Source organism: Perca flavescens, chromosome 23 (genome assembly GCF_004354835.1).
Source record: "Perca flavescens isolate YP-PL-M2 chromosome 23, PFLA_1.0, whole genome shotgun sequence".
NCBI classification, from domain to species: domain Eukaryota; kingdom Metazoa; phylum Chordata; class Actinopteri; order Perciformes; family Percidae; genus Perca; species Perca flavescens.
Window position 1 is genome coordinate 6,830,956 of NC_041353.1, and position 23,987 is coordinate 6,854,942.

At 39.2% G+C, this 23,987-nt stretch overlaps 2 protein-coding genes across 4 annotated transcripts in view; one reads left to right on the forward strand and one right to left on the reverse strand.

The window, feature by feature from the left end:
* Positions 1–293: 293 nt before the first annotated feature.
* The window catches only part of LOC114549817 (UPF0577 protein KIAA1324-like), a 63,881-nt gene continuing 40,187 nt past the window's right edge, over positions 294–23,987 (reverse strand). Inside the window, exons 3-25 of one of the 3 annotated variants that reach the window (XM_028570065.1) lie at positions 20,271–20,431; positions 15,673–15,814; positions 12,226–12,346; positions 11,897–12,086; positions 11,637–11,784; positions 11,423–11,512; positions 11,218–11,323; positions 10,967–11,116; positions 10,309–10,397; positions 9,230–9,410; positions 8,817–8,945; positions 8,566–8,656; positions 8,224–8,326; positions 7,901–8,038; positions 7,038–7,310; positions 5,918–6,091; positions 4,894–5,086; positions 4,702–4,798; positions 4,522–4,623; positions 4,200–4,326; positions 2,216–2,394; positions 1,336–1,498; positions 294–720 (exon numbers count right to left, since the gene is read on the reverse strand). In XM_028570065.1, coding sequence (XP_028425866.1) covers positions 649–720; positions 1,336–1,498; positions 2,216–2,394; positions 4,200–4,326; positions 4,522–4,623; positions 4,702–4,798; positions 4,894–5,086; positions 5,918–6,091; positions 7,038–7,310; positions 7,901–8,038; positions 8,224–8,326; positions 8,566–8,656; positions 8,817–8,945; positions 9,230–9,410; positions 10,309–10,397; positions 10,967–11,116; positions 11,218–11,323; positions 11,423–11,512; positions 11,637–11,784; positions 11,897–12,086; positions 12,226–12,346; positions 15,673–15,777 — 3,021 coding nt within the window. In that variant the 5' untranslated portion in view covers positions 15,778–15,814; positions 20,271–20,431 and the 3' untranslated portion in view covers positions 294–648. Of the gene's footprint in view, positions 721–1,335; positions 1,499–2,215; positions 2,395–4,199; positions 4,327–4,521; positions 4,624–4,701; positions 4,799–4,893; positions 5,087–5,917; positions 6,092–7,037; positions 7,311–7,900; positions 8,039–8,223; positions 8,327–8,565; positions 8,657–8,816; positions 8,946–9,229; positions 9,411–10,308; positions 10,398–10,966; positions 11,117–11,217; positions 11,324–11,422; positions 11,513–11,636; positions 11,785–11,896; positions 12,087–12,225; positions 12,347–15,233; positions 15,310–15,672; positions 15,815–17,643; positions 17,682–20,270; positions 20,432–23,987 lie in introns of those variants that run through there. The other 2 variants (XM_028570066.1, XM_028570067.1) reach the window with 2 other exon arrangements.
* klhl42 (kelch-like family, member 42) lies at positions 18,701–23,145 on the forward strand. The gene is given in 5 exon segments (XM_028570069.1): positions 18,701–18,736; positions 18,973–19,957; positions 19,960–20,209; positions 20,288–20,481; positions 21,241–23,145. Coding segments are annotated over 4 exon segments (1,386 nt in total). The 5' UTR covers positions 18,701–18,736; positions 18,973–19,470; the 3' UTR covers positions 21,696–23,145.

The following is a 23,987-nucleotide window of genomic DNA, read 5'->3' on the forward strand; positions in this document are numbered from 1 at the left end:
CGTTTAAAGGTCCAATATGTAATATATATTACTGTTCTACTCCATTACAGAGGGAAATATTATAGTTTTTACTCCACTACATTTATCTGACAATTTTAGTTACTTTACAAATTGCAATTTGCTGCTTTGCCTTTTAACACATTTATCTTTTGATAATTTAGACAAGAACAATCTTATTTATTATTATTGGAGAACTGTAGGCTACAGTAGGCCGATATGAACTCTAAAAATCCACACACAAATCCCAAAGTCAAATAGAACTTTAATAAAGGTTCATCATTATAACACTGATATAAATACATGACTCTGAACAGAAAATACCAAATAAAAATACAAAACATACAAAAAGAAAATATTAAAAGCATGATTCTCTTTCAGTTGCCGCCCTTGAGCATCCATGGCATTAAAGCAACAGTGTTTCCTGTGTATTATATAGGAGTAAAAGCCATTGTCCAGTTTTTGCATCTGCAAACATTTTTCAGTAAAAACTGGAAGGACTGTATGAGGTCTGTATTGGTGCACCCACACACAATGAAGGGGGGCAAAGGGCATACAGAGGAACACGGCAGTGATGAACACTGTCACTGACTGACTGTTCCTCCATGATTTGTACTCTCTCTCTCTCTCTCTCTCTGTGTTGGCATCTGTTTATCCCAGGACCCATCGATCACACTGGGAGGAGTTTAGCTGCACGGACTCACAGCTCTCTCCACCCTCGTGCTGAAAGATACAGATATTAAAGATTTTATTTGGCACTTCTGTTATTACACTACAAAAGGTACATGTTTTACAGATGTAGCCCTGTGTTGCCACACAGTGTTACCAGATTGGGGGGTTCAGCCCAATTGGGCTACTTTTTACCCATAGCTCTCAGGATAACGTCAATCTCCAGACTGAAATCTGTCAACTATTGGATGGATTGTCATGAAATTTCATTACATTCATGGTTTACAAGAGGATTTATCCTAATGATTTTGGTGATCTCCTGTCTTTTCCTCTAGCGCCACCGTGAGGCTCACATTTGTGGTTCCAAACTATCCTGCGTGTTGATTTCACTCTCCTAAATTACTATTAAGTTGTATTTTTTTGAGATGCAACTGCAACAACATGCCTTTTTCGTTCTGGTCTGAAGCTATGAGACTAATTTACCTGTTTTTGCCGTTTGGCTCAGAAAGTAGAACTACTACTGATTTGGCTAGTAAAATCTGGGTGTAGAAACCGAACTTGAGTGAAAGTGAAGATATGTCAAATAAAGTAAGGCATTAGTGAAATAAACATGCAGTACATGCTCAGTCAACTTGCCTAAATTAAGTTTATAATAAGTGAGATACACACCTTGTTGGCGATGGCCCGGAGTTTCCCCAGCAGGGAGGGTTTCTGGGTGTAGACCACGTCGTCGTCAGGTTCCTCCCCTTCAGCCAGAGCACAGCTGTCTGCAGCTGGCAGCTCACACTCCTTGTTCGCAGACATCACCAGACGAGAGTACTTGTACTCCAACCTGACCACAGACCACAGGGGCATGAGACAACATGTTATTAGGCATAGACAACATCAAGTGTTAGGTGTTTAAAGGCAAATACTAAAATCTTTTCTTTAACCGGAAAAGCTGTCATAGTATAGTTTAATCCAAAAATTATAGTGATTCTACCAAACAGATTATTCTTCTAAAAAAGCATTTAGACCAAGATAAATCTGAGGGGCGATGAAGTGGATAAAAAAGAAAAAGGTATATTTCTGTTAAACAAAATTGTGTTCATCTTTTCCTCACTTTTCTCTTCTCTTTCATGATTTTCAAAAGAACTGGACATTTTCACCTTTTCAGACATCTAAAGTGCCTTTACACGACACAATATAAGAAGAAAATATAACTGGTTTGGTTGCTCATAACTTGTGTTTTAAGGAAGAAAAACCATAAAGGGTAACAAATAGACTTCATTTTAAGAGGTCACAGCTAAAAAGCTGGTAACCCTTTTAAAACCAGTCATATGACTAAAGTAAAAAACAACAAATAAAGTAAAAGTAAAGACATAACTCTAGCTATGTTTTTGAAATTATAAATAAAACATGTACTTCTTGAAATAATCATAGCCTTTACTGTTGCTGACAAACAGCCGCTGACCTCTCTGCCTTTAAATAACAAAACAAGGTGATCTTAATAAGCACGTTGGCCTTGACTGAGACTGGTGGTAGCGTCCGATTGGCAGGTGCCTCTAACCTCTTGTTTTTCTTCCAGAAGAAGCAGGTGAGAGAGATGAGCAGCACGGCCACGAAGGCTCCGCCACCAACCCCAACCTTCAGCCACAGAGCAATGGCCTCACACGGAGAGGAGCTCCTGGGAGGCAGCGATACGCCTTTGGTGCACAGCTTTGGCTCGTTCCACAAGAACAGAGTTTCCTGCACGGTGACAGATGGAGAATTTCCACATTCTTTGCTTGTGCAAGCAGAGATTTGGCATTATAAGTCAAATAATGGAGCATGTGTATTTGGCTTCATTGCTGAGGTTAGTAAGAGCTGGGCGATATGGAGAAAATCAAATATCAGGATATTTTTGACCAAATACATCAATGTTGATATTGCGGTTAAATTGTCGAGTTGACAATTGGTGATTTCAAAAAATATTTACACAATGTGATTTGTGATAAATAATCATCAGTAATTTGTATATAACGACTAAGTGGGTTCAGGCAAATAATAGAACAGCTAGAACAGTCTGGTAAGTTCACAAAATGACATCCCTTACTTTAATGCAGCCTTTGAAACCGGGAAAAGACAGGACTTGTTTCATATTACGAAATTATGAAATCCAAAATTTAAGGCGATATCTAGTCTCATTTATCAATGTCAATATAATATTGATATATTGACCGGATCTGGGTTATTCAATCAATCAATCAATCAACATTTATTTATATAGCACTTTACAGCAACCAGCAGGTATCCAAAGTGCTTCACATCAGAAACAAGAATAAAACAACATATCATACAACAACAAAAGGAATGAAACATAGAAAACAGTAAAATCAGAAAAGGTTACATAGAAACAGGAGGAGGAGAGTGAAATTGTCACACCACTAATACGTATTAAAAGCCATTCTAAACAAATAGGTTTTGAGTTTGGACCTAAAAGAGCTACATCTGTAGTAGTGCGAATATCAGGGGGTAACTTGTTCCAGAGTCTCGGGGCAGCAACTGCAAAAGCCCGATCACCCCGCCATTTATACCTTGACCTTGGGACTTCTAAAACCAGTTGATTTGAAGACCGCAATGACCGATTGTGCTAACGCAGTGTTAAAATCTCAGACAAATACTCCGCAGCCAGGCCATTTAAGGCCTTGAAAACAAAAAATAATATCTTAAAATCGATTCTAAAAATGCACAGGGAGCCAATGTAGAGTGTAAAGAACGGGAGTGATGTGTGTACGTCTAGATGTATTTGTTAGCATGAAAAGCCCGAGGATTCGGAAGATATGACAATGTCAAAACATGTCTTGGGTTTATGATGAAAAGTTCACACTATCAATGAAGTTTTAGTCCTAACATACATCAGCTTTTTAGGTTTAAATGTAAAACACTAGCTGACTAACTGAAAAAATCTTTATTATGCCACCACGTTTCAGCGCAGGGCCTTCATCCGTGTGATTTACTGATTTAGTCTAGTTTTACTCAACAAAAATCAATTTAGTTTTGATAAATTGATTTTTTTTATATAGTATAGTCTTATCTCAATGTCTTTAGAGTGGTTTCATAAAACACAGAGGGTTTTTGTTGTGTGTTTGTCTGCAGGAAATATAATAACAGTCTAAAATGAATGATGCAATTAATATATATCCAGTCAAACTTAAATAATTTTAGATGTGGACACAGCAATAACATAACAATAAAATTGAGAGTTGTGGTTTGTTTATTATTCAATCTGAATCTAGTTGTATATCTGGATGTTGAAATAAAATCAATCAAATCTATTTAGGCTACTTCTTAGATAAGTGTTATAAATAATTTGTATCTTCTTTAATAATATAAAATGACGCTAGAGATTTAATAAAGACTTGAGAGAGATTCATTAGATTTGCTGCTTAAAGAGTATTTCACCAGTTTGTAACTGTTTGCAAAATGCGACCATTGGAACACAACCCTGGTTGGATTAGTTTTAGGTCAGGGGGATGTTTCAGAATGAATGCAGGCAATAGCAGGTGTGTTACCTGGACGCCTCCCTTGCACGCTCCGTCTATCCAGTGGTAGTCGTCCTCGGCGCAGTGCGGACAGGCGCTGGCGCTCTCCCACAGGAAGTGAAACGTACATCCATCGCATGTTCCTGCAGGACAGGAGCTGCACAAACACACACAGTTTCACAGACTTTCTGTAATTGCTTGTATCATGTTCACAACTCATATTATCTAATCCAGCTGAAATTCTTACAGTGTATGTTTGTAAAAAAAAAAAAAAAAAAACACAAACACAAAAAAAAACATTTTGGGTGGAAATGAAATCACAATCTCATACATAGAGTACATTACCACCTACCTGGGCACGGAGAGCTCTCCTCGTTCAGACTTCTCGGGGTTACAGCGAACAGTGATGACTGAACTGCGACCCTGATCACATGAAGCTGTTGCCTGCGTTGACCTGAAAGAAAATATGGACCCAGTTAAACACAGCAAAAACATACACTCACTCACTCAGCCTCCATATCTCATACGGTACCTGTAGAAGAAGTTTATGTCTGGAACATCCTTTACGTTTTCAGGAAAAAGCTCTAGTTTAGCGTTCACGCCATCCAGAACGGAGTCTACTGTTGCTCCTGGTAAGAAACACGGATAAGGATATCAAAGGAAACATTATAAGCTGGTTATGATAAAGCCACATATTGCCATTTAACAAGTGTCGTAGGCCTACCAATGAAAGTGTCTGCTAGGCTGATGGACTGGGAGGAAATGGCCATCCTGAAACCCCGCCCATCTTTTGGGATGATGGTTGATTGACAGAGGAAGCTGTCCACTGAGTTGACAAACTGAGCCAAGTCGCTTTGGTCGTCTTTGCTGGACACGTCGGTGACGTTATCTGTGCAGACGGCGCCTCTCGTCGTCCCCTGTAACAGACGTGTATGCAGATAGCGTGACAATTAACTGTCAGTTGCTATGGTTACACTTGATGTTTTACTGCATTAAAAAAACAAAACATTTATAACACTGGGGTGACGTGAAAACATTTAATTTCCTCTCACGTTGTGAATAAATCTTCAAAATAAGAAAATGGAAAATGTCAGTTTGTATTATAGCTGGAATATTTAACGAAGTCTGGTGGGAATACGGCCACAATACACAATAATTGTAAGTGAAGAAAAGTAAAGTAATGCTGACAAAAACATCAATAGTCCTGACACCACTATCATTTTCAGGCAAAATATAATTTAACAAAAATGAACATAATAACTCCCCCCCCAAAAAAATTATTTCTCATTTAATTCATATTTTAGGCATTTCAATTTCAGTCTTGCTTTCATACAAGACAGCTAACCATGAGTGCAACGGCAGAATAAGTCTCCATTCTTTGATCCCCACCCAAAAATAAAGCATCCAGTTAAATGCCCTGAACACCCATACAGGTGTTTTCAGTTAATCTTGCGGATTTGACCTCTTCCTAGGACTGTGTGGGTGTGTTTAGAGTGATTGATTGACGTCTTCCTGAGTCAGTTAGGGCAGGACAAATTACAGTTTCATCATTCTTATTAGTAGAAAAGATTTGTGACCTAATAAATTCCCATCTAAGCTCCAGCCCACTTTAAACCTGAGCAGAGGTCTAATCAGCCAGAGTAACTATAATCATCTGCGTGGGTGTTCAGAGGCTTTAAAGGAATCTCTAATCTCAGATCTCGAACTGCACTGGAATAGCAACTGTTGCTAATATACGATGATATTACCTCGTGGCCACACAGGCTGATGTTGAACAGGTGAAGGTACTTTGTTCCTTTAGAGGTGAAACTCGGCCCGATGGTCAGCTGGGCCGGGGCGCTCAGGGAGCTGAGGTCAAAGGTCAGCGTACGGTTGTTCTCTGTGTGGGAGAAGGAGCAGTCGCTGTAGCAACGAGAGTGTTCCTGAAAGAAAAGAAAAAAAATGAACATGCAACATATTAGATGCACTATGGACAGTACAAACTATTGATAATGATAAATAATGAGTAAAATCAATAAATAAAATAAATGTTAAGTGGTTATTTAATTAGTGATTTGCAACATCCCATTTTTATTTAACATGTTTCTGTTTAATGTAATAATCTGTTATCACTGCTTTACAGTAAAATAAAAGTTTTGTTTTTTTATTGCTGTTATTTACAGTCAATTTAGTAAGTTAAGAGGTTTTTTTGTTCCTATAAACATCTTTCATGTCCTCTATAATAAATAGTAAATCAAGCCTATAGTGGCTTAGCACAGAACAGGATTTTTATAAATTGATCCGGCCCCTGACACCACATTTTAATTGCGAAATTCTCCAACCAAACATGTCAAGTTTTCATATGTGTTCTTTCTATTTTGTTTTCAGAACCATGGCGAGAGCTCCAAAGGGTTCATGTAGAAATATAATATAAAAACTATTTAAAAAAAATGGTAATATATTGGTTTTAGTAGTTTTACGTGGCCCAAAAAGCACTCCCAATCCCAAGGGTGAGACACTCTGGCTTAAACAAATCACTGCTTATTGATAAAACCCAGAGTAGGACTGGGTATTAAACATCAACATTTCCTTAGCACAATGTCAGATTAGTAATCTTGTTTTCTTATGCTTGTATCAGATAGTTCCTAATTTAATTTAAAATCATAGACTTTTCTCTTTAGTAAAACATTTTGTGTGGCTGCTTGTGTTCTGACAACAACACACAACTTTTCTTTTGTTTGATGAAAAAGTAAGGTTTAAGATAGAAAAACCTATTAATATTTCTCAAACTAAATTATCAAAATAAGGATTGTTTTGGTGTCTGTACCAAAACTCAGGAATAATATCAGCACTTGTACAAAAAAAACCCAGAGGAGGAGGTCTCTCTACCTTGTTGCTAATACTTCCGGGCCCACAGGCGACACATGCATCCTGGCCGTAGGTGTGGCGCCCTGCCAGGTGTGTGTTAGGCGGACACTCCTGGCACCGGTTGGTGTCTCTGTCGATGTAAAATCCTGCAGGGCAGGGGACGCAGGACGAGCCGGCCCGCTGGGAGTTCTGGGGTACCAGAGCGCAGGCCCGACATGATGACGCCACCCCATCCAGGACGTTTGTCACGCTGATGGAGTACAGCTTCACCATGTCACTGACATAATGACGCACCTACAAACATACATACACAGGATAGACACATATGTTGAGGTATATAATCTTGATATATAATGAAAGTGCAAGGGCTGTCCTCGACTAAAGAAATTCTTAGTCTACTAACACTTATACGATTTTGTCGACCAATCAATTAGTTGATTTAATTGACAGAGCTGTGCGCTTTGAGAGGTGGTTAAGACTAGAAAAGCACAATATAAATGTAGTTAATTAACCATCTGTAAAACTGAGTTTCTCCACAATTAATCCTGCAAAAGCACCACTTTAAATCTTGTATTTACCATAAATGTGCACATAAGTTTCTTGGAAATGAGTAATTAAGCATGAATAAGCATAAAAAATGACTAATCAACTAAAGAAATCTTAGTCGACTAAGACCAAAACGACCGATTAGTCGACTAATCGACTAAGAGGTGGCAACCCTAGAAAGTGCATTTATTGTCATATTTGCACTTCCTCGTACAGTAGCATTAATGCTAGTAATAATTTGACAAACTATTTAATTATACCTTCATGCACGCGAATGGCATGCCAAGGGTTTAAATGAAAGGGAATAAGGTACTTCATGTGTGTGTGAGTTCACTTACGTCCAGAGCATGGTTAGTCCTCTGGAAGGCCCATGTATATGAGACAGAGTCGTTCCTGGTCATGCTGTGTGAGTAGGACTGTTTCCCTTTACTGCCTTCCCAGGACTCCACCACTGTGGTACTCTTCCTGTTCACATCCTGCAGGGGGCGTCGCAGGAAAACAGTTAGATGGGGAAAATACAGGTTGGATCACTAAACAATCTGCAGAACACTGTAATAAACTGGACCACAGTGAGACAAACGTGATTATTCTGGCTTGCTGGTAAAATAAGTCCCCTAATTACTACTTTTCTGCTCCAAACACACACAATCAAAGCACACACCATCATGAAGTAGAGCTCACAGTCGCCAGAGCAGATGGTCTCAAACACAAAGGTTATTGAGCCAAACTCGCTGCCGGTCATCCCTGAAAGTGAGGCTGGGACCCTGCCACCAAAAACACAAACACAGGCAGAGACTAAGATGATATAGACATAGAAATAGAATAGAAATACTGTATTGTTAAGTGGATTTTAGCCGGCAATTACTTCCTGCAAAACCTCTTTTTCTCTGTTAAGACAGCTCTCTTGATTTTCTCTTTCTATGGTGTCCACACTTGCATAGAGAATTACAAATATGTCACAGAAACAATCAGATCTCCCCAGAAAGAAAGCACACAGACTTACTTGAAGCCAGGCACATGCAGGCTAAGGATGAGGTAGTCATTATCTGAACTGCCTGCTCCACTGCGGATGTGGTCCCCTGCAACCTCCCATCCTGAGGAACAACAGACATGATGCAAACACATTATCTCACCGATTCTAGATGACAGATCTTTTATGTTGTATCAGTAAGTACATTTGATTCTAACTCAATTGTAAATTATTTTGTGAGGTGTGAACACTTATTGTTCTAGTGCCTCTGTTACTGTGCTCACCATTCATGTCGTCACATTTGGAGTTGCCCACGTTGAAACAGGAAGTCTTCATGTTGGAGGGCAGTACATTCCACCATTTATACTCGTAACCTAACACTGGCTCGGTACCTGCAGGGCACTTAGTGCAGACTGGCACCCACACACACAACCACACACACACCCACCCACCCACACCCACACACACACACACACACACACACACAAAAGCTTTATTTAGACACAACAATGGTATTTTTACTCTTTGGTAAAACATTATGTTTGCACAAGAACATTTTTTCAGGAGTGGATAATCCATCTGAGTCACCTCGGCTTAGGTGTTTAGTTGACTTTCCTTAGCTAAATACAGATTCAAATTATATGAAAACAGCACCACTGCTTGGGTAACAGTACGTGCCAGGTGTGAGCAGGTTTACCGTGGGTGCCGTTTGAGTGGGTTCCAGGTGGGCAGGGCAAACAGGTGGAGTCGTTGCTGTTGTAGTAGCCGGGGTTGCAGGGGGGGCAGGGCTCTCTCTGTCCCGTCACAGGCAGCTCCACGGCCCCTGTGATGTTCTCCACACAGATTTTTGGCTCCACCCAACGATACAACACCTGCGTCTGTAACCGACAAATCACAGAAGTTGAATTGAATTGAATTGAATTGAAAAAACTTTATTAATCCCGATAGGGAAACTGGTTTGCCACCAACCATACAGCAATCGAACACAATACACAAGTAAAAAAAGAAGAAGTTATGATCAGGGTGGGAAAGAATATTCTAATAGAGGGGCTTTACGAATATACAAATATAGAAGAAATGTAAATGTACCTGGAGTAATACAGACTGAGATACAAAAAAAAAAAAAAACTACACTATCAACAATAGATATGCGTTTCATTTCTGTTCTTTAATCATCATGTTTACTCAGCGCTTTCAGTGATGTGGATCAAAACAGCTCAAGGTTGTGGACGAGTGCCAAGGAAGTTGACTTTGGATCAGATTACATGTTCACTAAGTCGTCATTTCCTTTCTCATCACATTGTGTGACTTCTCTAGTTTCTGATACAGTAACACCCTGAAAGAGCTGACAGAACGTATCCACTGTTTATTATCAATTTAAATGTAATGCAGTAAAAACAGGCAGCATTCTCCTTCTGTGTGAATAAGCAGTGCGTTAAGGAAATTCACAGGATACATGCAAACAGGCATCATTTATTACATGTCCTTTTGTTAAGTGTAAACATTAGACCAAAGATAAACAGGAATGTTTATCATGTTTTAAATATAAAACCAATCATGGGTGTTGTATGTATGTTGTTAAAAGTCTTTATATTTCCAAATTGTCTTGTATTGTATTTAGTTTGGGTACGTTAACCTAGAAATTTAAACAAAAAACAACAGAATTGTCAATTCATTTTTGACAGGTGTACCTGTCCTTGTGTAGTAACGTGTGTGTGTGTGTGTGTGTGTGTGTGTGCGTGTGTGTGAAATGTGAAACGTGTGGATGCTACTGACCTTCCCTTCGCTGTCGCAGGCCGTGTGGATTTGGAAGTAATCCTTCTCTGAGCACGGCGGCCTCACCTTACACTCTGCCCATCCTTCATCTGACAGAGGTGGAGGAGACAACGATGATCCAGTGCACAGTGATGCAGAGAAAACACGCACAACCAGAATGTAATGCTCGGTAAATCCAAATTACTATTTTTTTACTTTACAGAAGAGAATGTAAAACGTTTAGGGTTAACACAAACATGAAACATTAGTTATATCTTTTTATATACCGTATATTATAAGTCAATAGCAGAGTTCAGCCAATATAGCTATAGATATTATCAAGTACCTGTTGACCGATGTGCAAATACAAAGTGCAGAACATAATCGTATTTAAAGGCTACATTTTAATCAATTCAAAGAACAATGTTGCCAAAGCATCAAACTACAATTTGTCCAAATGTTCGGACAGTACACAATAAACTAGCTGTGCTCAATTGAAGAGGAGGATTGGCTGATTAAAAAAAAAATAAAACTGAGTAAATTAGTTTTTTTTATTAAAGCAAAACTTACTTTTGGTTTTATAACTTACCCAAATCTTTCTTTACCACTTCTCACTGGATATAATTAAGCTAACAACAGACAACTAGTGACATACTACTGTTGTTTCATGTGTACATACGTGAGTAGTAGTGTTCAGGGCAGGTTGTACAGGAGGATGCCCCCTTTATGGAGAAGGTGTTGCTGGCACACGGCTGACAGGATGATGAGCCGGGGGCCGAGCTGAACCAGCCAGGCCGGCACGGGAAACACTCCGATGTGTAGGCCACACCTGGACATATTTATATTTATAATTTACATCTGAGAACCAATTTTTTGGAATGTATCTTCATAAAACTTACTGCCTTATTGTGTGTTTGACTTATGCTTTACCCTCTATTTGGATGTTCTTGAGCAGCACGGGTTTGACCATCTTCCCTCCCACCAGGATGCCGGTGGTTCTCCAATACAGGATGTTCGTACCGGACTTCAGATTCACCTAAAAATAAAAAAAATAAAATAAAAAAACACGCACCCGGTGAAGCAAACACAAACTATAATGCAGCCCCTACTAACACAAGCGGAGTCAGATACTCACTGTGTGTGAGTCCCATTCTCCATTGTTGGTGACTTTAATCCACTTCTGATCATCAGTCTGGGCCATTTCTTGACACTGCTCGTTCTGGACCTGAACACATGTTAATATCGTAGCTTAGCCATAAAAAAAAATATTTTTCAGACATATTGGCAAACGAATAAATCTAAATATATTAGGCTGTATTGTACAGTAGGAAGCAGTTAGAGGTGCTTACATAGAACTCAAAGAAGATGTTGTTGTCGGGGTACTGGTAGGTGAAGGAGACGGAGCCCTGTTTCTCCAGATGGACGGCGTAAACCAAAGACACTGTACACTCGTCGCGGTTTGACTCCAGATACACACCCTGTGGCGTCCATGATGAGCTGCAGCACGGACAAAACACAATCAGCAAGCCAGCAAAAAAAGAACAATGGCTGTATGCTCAAATCCATGTTATCCTGGGAGGAAGGTATTGTCAGTGAGTGTTTGTGTCACCTGTTGCAGGCCAGAATGTCCTCTCCATTTGGCCCGGGGTCCAAGAAGCTGGCCAGGCTGGTGAAGCCTGCAGGGATGGCGTCCCACTGGTCAAAACGTAGGCCGCTGCCCAGCGAATAGGAGCCGGCCACACATGGCGTGCACTGCTGTGTAGTCATCTCTAAGAACTTCCCAGCCGTACATGAGAAAGCTGTGAGGCAGTGAGGAAAAAGAGGGTCACACTGACATGCAAGTACACACAGATAAAGATGAACACACACACACACACACACACACACACACACACACACACACACACACACACACACACACACACACACAGTGCTTACAGCAGTCTGTTCCTCTGATTGGAGGTGGAAGGTTTGAGCAGGAGCTTGGATTGAGAGGGATGGCGACCCTCCATCGTGACTCTGTGCTGTCACACTCTGTGTACTGGTAGTAGTAGTCTGTCTGCAGAACACACATATAGATACACACAAAGATCAATACACCATCCAATGGAGCACTTTGGTTCAGACTGAAATATCTCAGCAGCTATTCAATGGAATGGCATTACATTTTGTACTGACATTCATGGTCCCCAGAGGATAAAGCATACTGATTTTGGTGATCCCCCTACTTTTCCTTTAGCGCCTCAATGATGTTCACAATCGTGGTTTTGAGTAAAATCTCTCAACAACTATTGGATGGATTGCCAGGACGTTTTGGTAAACACATTCATGCCCTGCTTGGGATGAATTGGCCATCAGGTCAAAGTTTCCAATCGTCCGATTCTTTGCTTCATGCTAAACATCGGGCACATTAGCATTGTCAGTGTGAGAATGTAAGAATGCCGATGTTTAGTTCAAAGCATCACATATAGCACTGGACACACACCCCTTTTTGTGAGCATGAAGCTGCTTTCAGTGTAAAAGTGGTGGTTGACCCCGATCACCGCGGCAACCAACCACTGGAACACTAATGTTCCTTTAAGAGCACAACATCCGGTCATCTGTGCAGTCGCTTCTTTCCAAAGACTATGTGACATTATACTAATCATTTGAAGATATTGAATATTTATTTAGGACATTTTGTCCAAAGCAAACTATAATGAGCTGCTTTTATTTAATCTCCATAGAAACAAGAGCTAGAGTTAATGTTATGGTAATAATTACGGTAATGAACAGTTTTCATAGATAGATAGACAGACAGACAGACAGACAGACAGACAGACAGACAGATAGATAGAGATATTATTTATCCCAAAGGAAATTAAGGTAAAGTACAAGATACACATTTTACAAGATCTAACATACATTACAGACTTGCTGGTTTCAACATATTTTATTTTTTTCCCCAAACTGCCTTTAAACATGTTTGATTCTATATCCCTCTTACTTTTTAAGCACTTAATTTAAGAAAAACCCTCATAATAAAGAATAAAACTCTGGCACACTTTCATAACTCATCTTGTTTATTTCATATTCATTTAATACATTTTGTTTTGTCTAAACAATCTTCATCGACAGGTATATTATTTGGACCAAAACACTGTATTAAATAAATATGAAATAAACCTCCAGTAAGCAAGAAATTGTGCAGGGTTTTTTCTACTTTTATTCAAGTTTTGTAGCCCTCTGACGGTGTATGTGTGCAAAGATATTTTTATTATGATTCTGAGAAAAATGCTCTCTAAATACACTTTATTATTTATTACAAGAAAAGTTTGATATTTTGGGAAATACCATGCGCATATTTGCAGAGTTAGGTGAGAAAATTGATACGATATTAAGCTACGGTCAGTTAGCTTAGCATAAAGACTGGAAACAGGGGAAAAACAGCTAGCCTATGTGTGAAATTATTATTGCAATTTCATATGATATTTTCTGCCATAGTGGTATTTAGATGTGGACTTCAGGTATGTTACAGCTGTAAAAATGATGCAGGAGGACAGCAAGCAGATTTTATATTGATATTCAATGTCTTGCTTCCTCTCTTTCTCATTTCACCTTTGAATACCTAAATGTCAAAGCCTTCAAATCTGTTTTCTACTTGATGCAATCTTGCAGAATCAAATAGAGCCTGGTTTGTACTTTTAATGTGACTTCCTTCGAGTCCAAAGCCTCGCTCTGGCAGATCTCCATCTGACAGACAAATCATCAGCGCATGCAGGCAGATGGCTGCAGCAGAGCACGTACATCTAAATAGCAGCTGATTAAACTGGAACAATCACAGAAATTACCTGCGACGTGTGTACGGGGGAATTAATCAGAGACGGTTTGCAGATTGCAGGATGTGTGTGAGACAGATAAGCTTGAGCTCTACAAGCGACTAATCACCTTTCTGCAACAACAAAAATGGCCATTCATGCTACCCCCCCAACACACACACAAACATTTGGATTGCCACGTGAGGTTTGACCACTTTATTAACATGTAGCATGGCTGAGATTCACCTGCTGTCCACTGGACAAACAAGAGGGCTGTTACCAGTGCTAATGTGCTCAACAGTTAGGGGAAAAGGTTAGCTGATAAAAAAAGACATTAGCTGTTTCGCTGGTCTCCCAGGTGACTCACACTGGTTGTCATGGAGACTGATGAGAAGAAGAGAGAAGGGGGGCAGGAGATAAAATTCAACGCTATGAGCTCTGGGTCGAGAGATTATAGGACTGGGGGTTTTGGGATGTGTGTAGTAAGGAAAAAATGGACACTACACTTTTTGGACTGCTGATATTTTGTATAAATGTTTGATGCCAAAAACATCCAGAAAATTACTAACGTGTAAATGGAAATTGTGTTCTTCTCAGAGTGGAAAAGTGAATCTGAATTTAGATCATCACTGGACAAACTCACTGAAAGATTGGTTAAATTTGGTAAAATTGAATGTCATCTCATCTATTCTATCATTCATATAATTCATCTATCATTCTAAATCCAGCAGCTATCTGATGTATTTCAGAGGCAAATATTGTATGTTTATTTGATAACTGTAGTTTGCAGATTCAGATTAATAATACAAAATATGATCAACCAATAAAGTATGATGTGATATTATAGATTAAGATAAAACTGTATGCTGGTGGGGAAATTCACAACCCAGCAGATAAACGTATATAAAATAATTAAGATTAGCTCCACCTTAACCAGCTGCAACAATAAAATGATGAACACACTAATGCATCACCAATTATAATCCAGTAACATAAATGATGTACGATTCTTTAAGTATAACATGATGCTAATATTTGTGTAGGCTACTTTCACTTAAAATGTAAATGCATGATTTTTACTTGTAACAGAATATTTTCTACACTGTGGTATTGTTACTCTTACTCAAGTAAAAGATCTGAGTAGCCTACTTCTTCCACCACTGCTGGAGGCTGCGGAGAGAAGGGATGGAAGCCAGCAGACAGCGTCATCTCGTTATGGAGCGTGTTTCTGGTCAACAGCAACCGCATTAAGACGATCAGCGACGTGTAAAGGACCGTGTGCTCTCGCTTAGATCCAGTGTTACACCAATATATAAAAATGGAAAACGACTTGTATTTTATTATTGTGCATTATGAGAAGCCTTTATCTAATGTGGTTGTAGGCTAGATTCCTGCATGTATGGCCATTTTCTTGACTTGAAAATGTTATCACATCAGAATAGGCTGTGTGATAAACGTCATTTCTAGATTAGAATAATATATATATATATATATATATATATATATATATATATATATATATATTTTTTTTTTTAAATGTTTAGAAGTAGTATCAGGATATTTTACAGCTTATAATAAGCGCACTCACCTCATCGCACGGCCGCAGCAGGTCGGCGGAAACAGATGATGTGTGAGCGGTGATGATGAGTACAAGGCAGCGGGGGAACCAGGAGGCCCACACCTGCTCCCGCATCCTCAGCTCGGATCACAAACAGCCGGCTGTTCGCTGCCTGGAGCCAGAAACATGAAACAGGCCGAGCGGTGAGTGTTTATGTGGTGGTGTTCCTGTCATTGATGCGCCTGCCTGCCTGTCTATTTACCCTCCACCCACACTGCCGTCAAGTCAGACGGTGTAAAAAATATTTCCATTTACATAATTCCGGTCTCAGCTTTCAAATTAAAACTCCAGTTAGCCCTAGAATAAATAGTCAGAATAAAGATTTGAAGTAAACGACAAGATTTGGCACAGTGTAATGTATCCTTATTATTTTTAAAATATTCTTATGTACTATTATTCGCATTAGCTTATTATTATTTATGGTAATTCCTTGTGTTTTAATTCACACAATGTAATTTTGTGTAATCAATATTTAAGAAAGGTGCTAGTATGAAAATGGTAATACTTTTAATTTATGATTCATGGGAGGATTTTAGTTAATTAGTTTTATGTAGATTTTTGTCTAACAATAATTCATGAAAGGATTAGCTGATTAATCAAAAATAGATCGACAGAAAATTAACGGGCAACTATTTGGATAATTCATTCATCATTTTAAGCAAGAATGCCAAACATTTGCTGATTCAGCCTTCACAAAATGTGAACATTTAATGCTGTTCCTTATCATATAGCCTATGATAGTAAACATCTTTGAGTTTAGCTGTTTTTTGGATTAAACAAGTAATTTGAATAACTCACCAAGGGCATTTTTTCACTATTTTCTGACATTAGACAAATTAATTGACTAAACTAGACATTATTCCTCATATTGATTAATCATGAAAATATTTGCTAATTGCAGCCCTAATCTTTTGTCAAATTCAAATATTTAAATCTTTAGTTTTTTGAGTCTTAAGGCTAAGAATTTATACAGTATTTCTACCCAGAAACTCCATATTCAACCCTAAAGTGACTCTAAAATTAGAAAATAAAAACTATATGCTGTTATTGATAAAAGTGGGTTAACTGCTCCTTTATGTTTCATTACAGATTTAACATATCGACACCGGTGAAGCTGTTGAGTAAAATTGTAGCACATTAATATTTGAGCTCAAGCTCTATGCTTTTATTTTGAAGGCACCACCCACCGCCTGTCACAGCCTGTAGAATTATTGGTCTTTTCACTACTCCCTCAGCTAAACCCTTTCAGACAGTGACGCCACGAGTGTGATAAGACACACTTTATCTTGATTGACAGCTGGATATAGACAACAGGGAGCAGGCCTGCTGGCTGCTGAGCTTATTATAACTCTGCACTGACAAATAAGTAGGAGCTTTGAGAATAACACTTCAATTGTGCAATACAATGTAGTTACAAAGTCCACGTTCAGATTTATTACAAATGTGTTGATCTGATAAAAAACATAATTTAATCTCCTACATCCATTGCCATTTGTCACCAAATCCTCCAAACCCACCTGTAATAAATGTTATCTGCTGTAAATATTTTTTTTATTTTAGATTAGGAATCAAATTAATTAAAGTTGTGGAGATTTTTTTCATCTTTGGTCTTAATTTAATGGTTCAATTTTAAAAAATATATATATTATTTACAAAAAGGATTCCCTGATTGTGAGCCATGCCATGCCAGTGAACTCAGGACATTGGTTCGAAACCTGCAAGTTTTTCCGTCCCTGTGTAGGAAAATGAGGATTTCAAATTATTTAAGACGAGGAGAGGCAAGTTTGTTTGTACTAGGGATGGGTACCAAAACTCGGTGCCAATAGGGAACCGGTGCCGACGTAAACGGTAGTAACGAGACCGAATAAGAACAAAAGTTTCGGTGCCTCATTTCGGTGCTCGACTTTACACTACACCTGACAGCATGTAACGTTAGCCTACCTTTAGCTAGCAGCTGGATTAATCACGGTTAAAATGCTGACAGCTAACGTTAAACAGTGTAAAGTGTGACTGTATTTCACTGTGGAGGACTTCAACAGCGGGATGTAACAGTCTGTCAGCAGCTGCCGTTGTTGAAATTCATAGATATACAGTATGTTTATATGGTCGGAATTAAACAACACAGACGGTGCGTTCACTCGCAGCTGCCGTTGTCGGAATTAAACAACACAGACGGTGCGTTCACTTGCAGCTGCCATTGTCGGAATTAAACAACACAGATTCACTTAAAACAGGTAGCCTTGTGGTGCATTCACAGTAATTGTAAAATACCCTTTTCCCATCTGGGGTTCAACAGCAATTTACTGGTGAAATAAGTTATTGTTATTGTTATAGTTATTACATTATTATTAAATCTTGAATTTTGACCATGGCCTTAGCAATAAACAAGTCACTGACTGTTGTTTACTACACTTTTTTTTTTCTTCTTCTTTTTTTTTTAACTTTATTGAAAAGTACCGGTTCAGGCACCGTTTAGGCACCGGCACCGTTTTAAAAGTATCGATTTAGCACCGGAATTGAAAAAAAACCAAACGATACCCAACCCTAGTTTGTACAGTACCATTCAAACAAAAAGTGATTTACAGAAGACATGAAATGACATTTAAAAGACAACAAGAGCAAATACATACATTACATTTAGTATGTAACCCATGCTGGTAAACTCATGACAAACCACTGCAGTGCAACTCGAATTGGTGGTATTATACACACAGTCACTGGTTTAAACTATAGTGTACTGAAATTATTTTTCAAAACAAAAGTGTAGTACGGAGACGGAATCAGAGTTAAGTCCAGGATGCAAGCTGGTTGAAATTTCTGCTGGGAAAATTATTTATTTTATTTTATTTATTATAAAATGACATTTAAAAAATATATATAACTAGGCTTATAATTATAATATACTATTAATAATATAACTCTGTTGTTGTTTTATGATTGTGGTATCTATTATTCTTTTTCTTTTTGTCTTTTTGTCAATTTTGAACAGTAGAGTAACAGGTGTGAAAACTTAAAGTAAATGGAACGAGTCGAGGTGAGTGAATCTATTTCATATTTTATGTAGCCTACAACTTGTATAAAGTATTACACAATAACTAAATCTGCAATCTTGATTTTGGTGCAGGACCATCAAGGAAATAAGTTATGTTAACTTTTAGTTTTTTTAAATGCTAGTTAAATAGATATTTTCTTCAAATGCTGCAGAGACTGTGTTTTTTTATTATTTGGTTTTATATTTTATTTATTTTGTGAACATATGTATGTTTTTAGATGTGGAGCAATTTGTCCATTTACCGGCAGGTGACAGCAGCAAACAACAGCTCTGCAGAAATATCCTCACGAAGAAGTATGAAAACCGGATGTGACGTATAGTGCAGAATCAAAACAGTTTACATTTGACAGCTCGGCGCTGTCCCGCTAAAGGCTTATAAAATGCAATGGGAAAGGTTACTGCCAATGTTAGAAATAAACTACACTATTTAGATACTGGAGCGAGTTTTTAACGGACTGTCGAGGAATGCTAATGCGAGGAAAAGGTACTTTGGGCTAGTTTTAGCAGCAGCATCATCTCTTCTCTATGTAACTACCTGGTAAGCTTCCACGGCTAACGAAAGTTGCTCCATGGCTATCTATGGGCTGAACATTACCATATATAGACCGGCCACAGAGCTCCCTCGCCGGTGAAATGTAAACGGTGACTCCCGGGGGAGGCTGACAAAGGGCGAGCAAAGACAAAACTCAGCCTGGAAGATAAAAACACGCTTCGCCATGTCATCTGAGCAGATTATTGCCATCGTCATGGATGACAAAATCTACGAGGTGAATAAAAAGAAGCTGATAGAGAAGAGCGACTACTTTCGTGCACTGTACAGCTCCGGGATGAGGGAGTCCACCGAGGACTCGGTGCAGCTGCAGGGGCTCAGTGTCCCCGGCCTGGAGCTGGTCCTGGAGTTCATCAACACCTCCAAGGTTCAGGTTGTCAACGAGACTCTGGAGGACCTGATTGAGACCGCCTCCTTCTTACAGGTCACCTCCATCCTCAAGCTCCTCACCTCGGAGATCCGGCTGGACAACTGCGTGGAGCTGTACAGCCTCTCTGAAGTTTACGGGACTCATGATCTGCGTAATGCTTGCCTCAAATACATGAGCTGCTACTATCATCCCATGCTTAGGCGGCCAGAGTTCAGCAGCCTCCCCTCTGCTGTCAGAGACCAAGTCAGGGAGATGCGCATGAAAGGCACCGCCACCTTGGTAGCCTGGACGTGCCCGATCAGGATGAACCCTGGTCCATGCTGAGGTATGGAGAGGTGGAGCAGCGCTGGAAACCGCTCGCAAACAACCTGCCTCCAGATATGATCAACGTCAGAGGATATGGCTCAGCTGTCCTCGATAACTACCTGTTCATAGTCGGTGGATACAGGATGACGAGTCAGGAGATCTCTGCGGTGCACTGCTACAACCCCTGTAGGAACGAGTGGAACCAGGTGGCTCCGCTCAACCAAAAGAGGTAAAACCACATCTACACATTTTCTCTCAAATATCAATAGTGGCAATCATGTTTAACTTACTGCATCTATTCCTTTAGGTCCAACTTCAAGCTGTTGGCAGTACAAGGGAAGATGTACGCTGTAGGAGGCCAGAGTCTGGGCACAGTGGAGTGTTACAGCCCAGAACAGGACTGGTGGACCTGTGTGTCCTCGATGCCTAACCCACTGGCTGAGTTCTCTGCCTGTGAATGCCAAGGGATGATCTATGTTATGGGTGGATACACTGCAAGAGGTTGGTATAACTCAGCTCCGTATACGGTCACGCTATCACACACAGTGTTACACACATACAATTACACACAATATAAACTGGTACACATTAAAAACAGTGATGGCCACTTGTCCTTTGTCCTGCAGACTTTTGAAAAGCCTTATTGCAGGAGGGTGAAAACTGTCTTTGAAACAAGCAATGTGCGCCTTGATGCTACAATATTGCTTATGTGATAGTAGCAGTGAAAATAAATGAAGGCCTGGATGGCTAATAATGGTGGTAACAGTCAGCAACATATAAAGTAATACCTTCCCCTCAAGGCTTTTTTGCCTCCGTCTTTGGTATTTTCAAAATCAGGAGGACACTGTCGTATATTATTACTTATATAATTCAATTATTAGGGCCTTGGTATTGTTGGGTGAATATGATGTTATGGTAGTTATTGCTGCCCGAGGGCCTATTTTGAAGGAAACTAGATTACTTGATTAAAAAGTCGATCTCATACATCTGACTTGTTTTCAATTATTACAGAATGCCAACAGTAATGCTTTAATAGCAGCAAGCAATTTTGTTTTTTAATTCACCCCTCATGCTACATACTGTACTGGTATTTTGTTGGTGGAGGTGGTTTGTTCGCAGCATGTCAGGAATAAAATAATAACTTTCTCATGCTCTGCATGTTTTCTGAAACCAGACCTACACCCTTGGTGCTGCCACATGTTTCTTTCAGTTTTGTGTCTTTGAGTTTAACATGTTTTTTTGTGTGTGTGTGTCTGACAGACAGGAACACAAGTGTTCTCCGTTACTGTCCCACCTCTGACAACTGGACGGTGTTTCGATCCTGTCCGGCACACATCCGCAAGCAACAGATGCTGTCGGTGGAGGACACAATCTACCTGGTGGGTGGCTACACCCATGAGCTGGAGGTGGGCCAGCGGCAGCGGCGTCCCAGCCAGACAGAGGACGTGCTGACAGTGCAATCCTACAATGTCTCCACGGGGGAGTGGATCCAGCTGAAGGAGAACACGTCCAAGTCTGGCCTGAACTTGACGTGCACGCTGCACAACGACGGCATCTACATCATGAGCAGGGACGTCAGCCTACCCACCAGCCTGGAGCACCGCGTCTTTCTCAAGTACAACATCTTCTCTGATGCCTGGGAGGCGTTCAGACGCTTCCCAGCTCTGGGACAGAACATGCTGCTCTGTTCGCTTTACTTACCCAATGTGCTGTGATTGAGAGCGCTGATGGGAAAGACTAACAGAAGTGGAGCCCATGCCAGTGTGTGGCTTGATTGTTCTGGCACAGAATGGGGCTCTGTGGCATTAGTGGAAACTGTGTCCGGTTGCCAGGTTGAACACCTCGTGACCTTTTTGCCTCAAAAAAACAAACAAAAAAAACTGCACTACATTGTACATACTGCTGCGGATGCAAATACAAAAGCTACAATGGCAAATAAAGTGATGAAGCGCTATGGCCCGTAGATCAACAGCATCATAACAGCTAGCCCCAGTTTGTGCCTCTCATGTATTAACATTAGTCACAGTGAACATCATCTGTTTTTCTGAGAAATAATAGTTTAAAAAGCCCAGAAGGACATTAAACAACACTTACTGCTGCTCCTAAGATATTTCCAGGATCTCTAAGACTATCTTAACCACCTGGATGAAAAAATATTTTGTCTGCTTGCACAATTAAAAAGATTTTAAAACTGTTGCCCAACTTGCGACTTGTTTTCTATCCAGGTGACTTGCCGGTTGCCATCATATTTTGGATTGGGAAACAGATTTGCAACTTGGGAAACTGGCTAAGATGTTTTTTTTGTATTGTGCAGCAGACAGAATATTTTACCATCTAGATGGTTGGAAGAGTCTTAGGATTCTGGAAATATCTACAGAACAGCGGAAAGTGTTGTTTAACAATCCCTCTGGGTTTTTCAAACATTGTAGAGTAATTATTTATATAACGGATGGTTACCACTGTCGGATGTAATGCTAATACATGAGAGGCACACAAACTGGGTGTACATAACATCATGCTTTTAAATCTATAGGCCACAATATTCCCAATGTTTACACTCCCAATATGGCATTGGCGTACATGTTTATCCATAATTCACTACAAACCTTAAGATGTCTTGGAAATAAAACAAATTTCTTGTCCTCATGAACTGTACATAGCAGATAATCATGAAATATGGCTTTGGTTTTACACTGCCAGTTTTATGGGAATTAAAGGTTCCCTGAAAGTTATTGTTTTGGATCAGAGAGAGCTTAATGTGTTGTATGTACGCTTGCACAGTCTTATTTTCCAGAGATAAACTAAGTGAAGCTTAAAGCGCAATTCCATGAAATAAACGATGCACATGTGCCTTCTGCAACCTCCAGTTAATGGAACTTAATACAAAAAAAGCACAAAATGCAAGACTTTGTTACATTACCAGCAACTGACCAAAACTGGTGTTTGTTTTTCTCTCTGCTAAAGCAGATTTTGTTTTCACTGATCAAATATTGGAGGTGTGCAGACACGAGAAATAAGCTTTGAAGCAAAACTTTTTTCTGAAATGCTAAAGTTTTGGGTAAATGCAGCACTTTTGATGTTTGATTTGGTGGATTTCAGATTCTCTCTGCATTACTTTATTGTTTGCCAGTTTTTGGAATTTAGGTCATGATGAATAAAGATGAACTTCAGGGGTCTGTTTTGCAGTTCTTTTAATTCACCATTTTATACTGTCATTTCTCCATATTCTACTTGTGTCTCCGAGGTTTGTTCTATTCAAAATTTCTAAATCCACTGAGCATAACACATAACATCTTTGATGTGACATCTTAAGATAAGATTAAAATTTCAAAATTAAATCAACAAACAAATGTGAGAAAAAAAATCACTTTTTCACTATGACTTAAGTCCAGAGGTTCTCAATTGTTTTTCAGCCAAAGAACCCTTAGAAGATAGAGAATATACCGGGGACCCCCTAATGTATAATATTTGGAATAATTTGACGTAGCCTATTTTTTTTTACACTTCTATAGTCTTAGTTATGCAAAAGAACAAGAGAAATGTATTAGAAATATAATATGAATATTTTCACCATCTTAAAGAATACCCATAAGAAAAGGGCTGATTTGAAGTGCATTTCAGAACACACACACACATAATATACAATTTGTTAGATTAACAAAAAAGGATCTATTAACTACTAAAGATATATAAATTTAAATTTTTGCCTTTTGTAAAAATAAATACAAATATATTTCAACTTTTTACGAAGTCCTTGGCAGAGTGACAGGCACAGCGAATCACTGATTTAGTCATATGTACAAAAACAGCACAAACAAAAATCTGAAAATAGCACAAAATGCCCATCACAATGTCCCAGAGCCCATGATGACTTTTTAAAATGGCATGTTTTATCTGACCAGCAGCCCACAACCCAAAGATTTTACAATTTATAGTAATATAAAACTAATATAAAAAAGGAAAACCCTGTCCTAAATCTTTGAAACCAGTGAATACTTGACAGTTAA